At 33.6% G+C, this 3,692-nt stretch overlaps 1 protein-coding gene across 1 annotated transcript in view; it reads left to right on the forward strand.

Moving 5' to 3' along the window:
- The window catches only part of KATNBL1 (katanin regulatory subunit B1 like 1), a 44,924-nt gene that overhangs the window by 26,910 nt on the left and 14,322 nt on the right, over positions 1 to 3,692 (forward strand). The window contains exons 2-4 of the mRNA XM_011354858.2: positions 952 to 1,082; positions 1,994 to 2,034; positions 3,216 to 3,495. Coding sequence (XP_011353160.1) covers positions 966 to 1,082; positions 1,994 to 2,034; positions 3,216 to 3,495 — 438 coding nt within the window. The 5' untranslated portion in view covers positions 952 to 965. The remainder of the gene's footprint in view (positions 1 to 951; positions 1,083 to 1,993; positions 2,035 to 3,215; positions 3,496 to 3,692) is intronic.

Raw genomic sequence — 3,692 nt, forward strand, 5'->3', positions numbered from 1 at the left:
AAATGTTTTTAATTAATTAAATAAATAGAGGCTTGCCTTATAGACCAGAACCGTTACGATCTAGCTTCTGCCTGTCTCTCCAGCCTCATTTCTCACTCTGCTGCAACTCACCCCCAGCCTAAGCTCGTCACATGCATCTACTTAGATACTGCCAAAGAAACTGTTGCCTCATGCCTTTCAGTTCTGCACATGCTATTGGTCCTTTAAGACTCTTCAGTGAAGCTTTGCTGACTCACGTGGGTGCCCCTCTATCAGTGCTTATTGTATTACTGCAATTATTTATTTACTTTAAAAAAAAAAATCTCATCCTAAAGGTTTCTTAACCTCTAGGTGGAAGGGCTGTCCATGGGTAAGATATAATTGGAGGAATAGGAGAGTGTGGATTATTTTTTTCAGAGGTAGAGGAAACTTTTGGAGAGCTAGCTGCAAGAATGAAACAAAAATGTAGGGATTAGGCATAAAAACAAGTCAGACATATAGTTTTATTTTGGTTCCTCTGGCTCCTTGTAGTTGTATATGTGATTTGGTTCCAAAATTTTAGGCTTCTCTACATTTAGATGCCATGTACTACAACTATATACATAGATACTGCTACTATACACATAGACCTGATTTCATAACCTGCAAATTTAAATTTAACATATGGCTAGTGATATGGAAAATGAGGAGATTGGCATGTTGCGTTGGCAAAAAATACATGTCATATTATTGTTACCGATTGCAACTAAAAAGAATGAGAACAGAAAGAGCCTTAATTTCCTGGAATGCCCTGCCATGTGCTTCCTCTGTGTTTAAGGTTTTTAAAAATGTACAAATTAGAACTGTGTCCTCTGTTTTACTTACAAGCCTCTTTTACGTAGTGTGGAGCTGTTGTATTTTTATGTATATTAAAGAAACGATCAGGCTCTTGTGCTTTTTGTATTTTCCATTTATTTGTATTTTGTTGTGTAGGTATTCAAGAGATTATGGCATCTGAAACCCACAATGTTAAAAAACGAAACTTTTGTAATAATATTGAGGATCATCCCATTGATCTTCCTAGAAAAAGGATCTCTAATTTCACTAATAAGAACATGAAGGAGGTAAGTTCATGGTTTCTAGGTAGCAAGTAAGACAGTTTTAGTGCATGCAGGCTAAGAATACCATAACAGAATGCCATAGACTGGGTGGCTTATAAACAACAGAAATTTATTTCTCACAGTTCTGGAGGCTGGGATCAAGGCCCTAGCAGATTTGGTATCTGGTGAGGACTCATTTCTTAGTTTGTAGATGGCTGTCTTCTTGCTTTTTCTTCACATGGTGGAAGGAGTGAGAGCTCTCTGGAGTCTCTTTTTATGAGAGCTCTAATCCCATTCGTGAAGGCGCTACTTTTATGACCCAGTCACCTCCCAAAAGCCCTTCTTCCTAATACCATTATTTTGGGGGTTAGGATTTCAACATATGAATTTTGGAGAGATACAGTCTTTCAGCCATCACAGTTTAAACTGTTAGGTCTATGCGTAGTTCTGGTTAAATAGTTTAAATGACAGGTGATACTAATTCTGTTTAACTTGCTGGAATTAAGTAGAATTAAATATTGAAAACTTTATATTCCAAAAGCTCTAAAAACTTTTTGGCCAGTATATTGTTTTGGTATGATATAATTTTAATATTTTAGTTTAATATCAAAGAGGAATCTCAGAGGCGCTTTTTGTTCACCATTGCAAGGCATATTAACATTGATATGATTTCTTTTAAGCCTATTAAAATTCAACTTATTAAGCAAGTACCCTGTGAGTATCTGCAACTAGTGGCATGGAAAATAGGCAGATGGATCTATCAGAAACATCTGTATACAATGTTCTTGTAACTAATGGTTGAAATAAAATATTAGAACAGAAAAAGCTTTAATCTGAAAACTTAACTGTTGAATTTCAGATTTGTTGATATCAATCACAAAGTTTACATAGCTTTATTAAAGAATTTAAATATGCAACAACTATCTATTTTTCAGGTTAAGAAATCTCCAAAACAGTTGGCTGCTTACATAAATAGGTAAGAGCATCTTTGAAGTTTTGGGAAACTGCAAATATTGAAAGCTGGGTAAGAATTAAAAAATAAATATTCTCTTTTATTATAATAATAGTTAATTTATTGTCAGACAGCTCCTTTGGGCCAGTTACTGGCCTAAACACATCGATATTATCCCTGATCCTTGCAATAGTCCTACTAGATAGCTATCATTGTCCCCTAACAGTTGATGAGAAAAACTAAAGATCAGAGAAGTGATTTGTTCAGGATTACATACCCAGAAAGTGGCAAAAATGGCATTTATTCTCAGATCTGCTGAATTTTATTCTAAACCGCGGGTTCTCAAAGTGTGATCTGGGACCCTGGGAGTCCCTTTTATGGAGTTTCTAAGGTCAAAACTGTATTCATATCAATACTAAGACATTTTTCACCTTCTTCGTTTTCATTCTCTGACAAGTATACAGTAGAATTTTCCAGAGGCTGCATGATATTTGATATCACAATAGAGTCAATGGAGAATCCAGCTATCTTCTGTTAAACCAGTTTGAGATTTTGCAGATATGAAGCAGTGCCATTCTTCTTACTGTGTGTATATATATATTTTTGAAAATATAGGGGATTTTTTTGTAAAATATTCTGTTAATATGTAATGAGCCTATTTTTTAAATAAATAAGTTGACTCTGTTTTAGTTTCTCATACAATAAATATCAATAGATATTGCCCACATTAAAAAATTATTTTGAGATCTCAAAAATTTTTAAGAGTACAAAGCATCCTAAGGCCAAAGCATTTGAGAACCACTATAGTAAACCATGAGATGTATTCTATTGTGGTTTATTTTATTCAAACAAAATTAAATGTACTTCAACTTAAACTTTAAAATATTCAAACATGTATAATTATTTGTCGTTTTGTTAGAAAAAGTTTAGGTGGCTAGAAATTATTATAATTTTTTACTCCCAGAATGGCCAATAATATTCATTTTAAAAGCATCTAGTTATGCCTCTTTCCATTTGGTATAAAGTATCATCCTTTTCATTGCTTTTCAGATGGCTTGTAATTTCCCTCTTTGATGAGATTTTTTTAATTCTAATTTTAATGGATTGTGATCACAAAATGTGGCCTATTAAATTGTTTTATTTAAAGACTTTTAAAGATCTTTATGTTGTTCTTTTTCATTTAAGAAAATCAATTCTTTTTATAGAACAGTTGGACAAGCTGTGAAAAGCCCGGATAAACTACGTAAGGTGATCTATCACAGAAAGAAAGTTCATCATCCTTTTTCAAATCCTTGTTACAAAAAAAAACAGTCCCCTAGAAGTGGGGGCTGTGACATGGCAAATAAAGAAAATGAACTGGCTTGTGCTGGCCACCTGCCTGAAAAATTATACCATGATAGTAGAACATATTTGCTTAACTCCAGAGATTCTGGTTCTTCACAGACAGAAAGCCCATCATCAAAATATAGTGGGTTTTTTTCTGAGGTAAGTAATTTTATAAACTTAACTCTACTCTTGTTTATTCGGTTGGGTTTTTTTTTTCTTTGCCATATACTGCTAGCAGAATAATTTGTCACCTAGTGAGATTTGAGTGATTGTAACTCCTTGAGGCTTTCCAAATTAACCAAATTTGAATCAATAGCTTATTCCATTTCTCTAAGTTAGTAATATCTGAGATGGAT

Source organism: Pteropus vampyrus, unplaced genomic scaffold (genome assembly GCF_000151845.1).
Source record: "Pteropus vampyrus isolate Shadow unplaced genomic scaffold, Pvam_2.0 Scaffold19, whole genome shotgun sequence".
Taxonomy (NCBI): domain Eukaryota; kingdom Metazoa; phylum Chordata; class Mammalia; order Chiroptera; family Pteropodidae; genus Pteropus; species Pteropus vampyrus.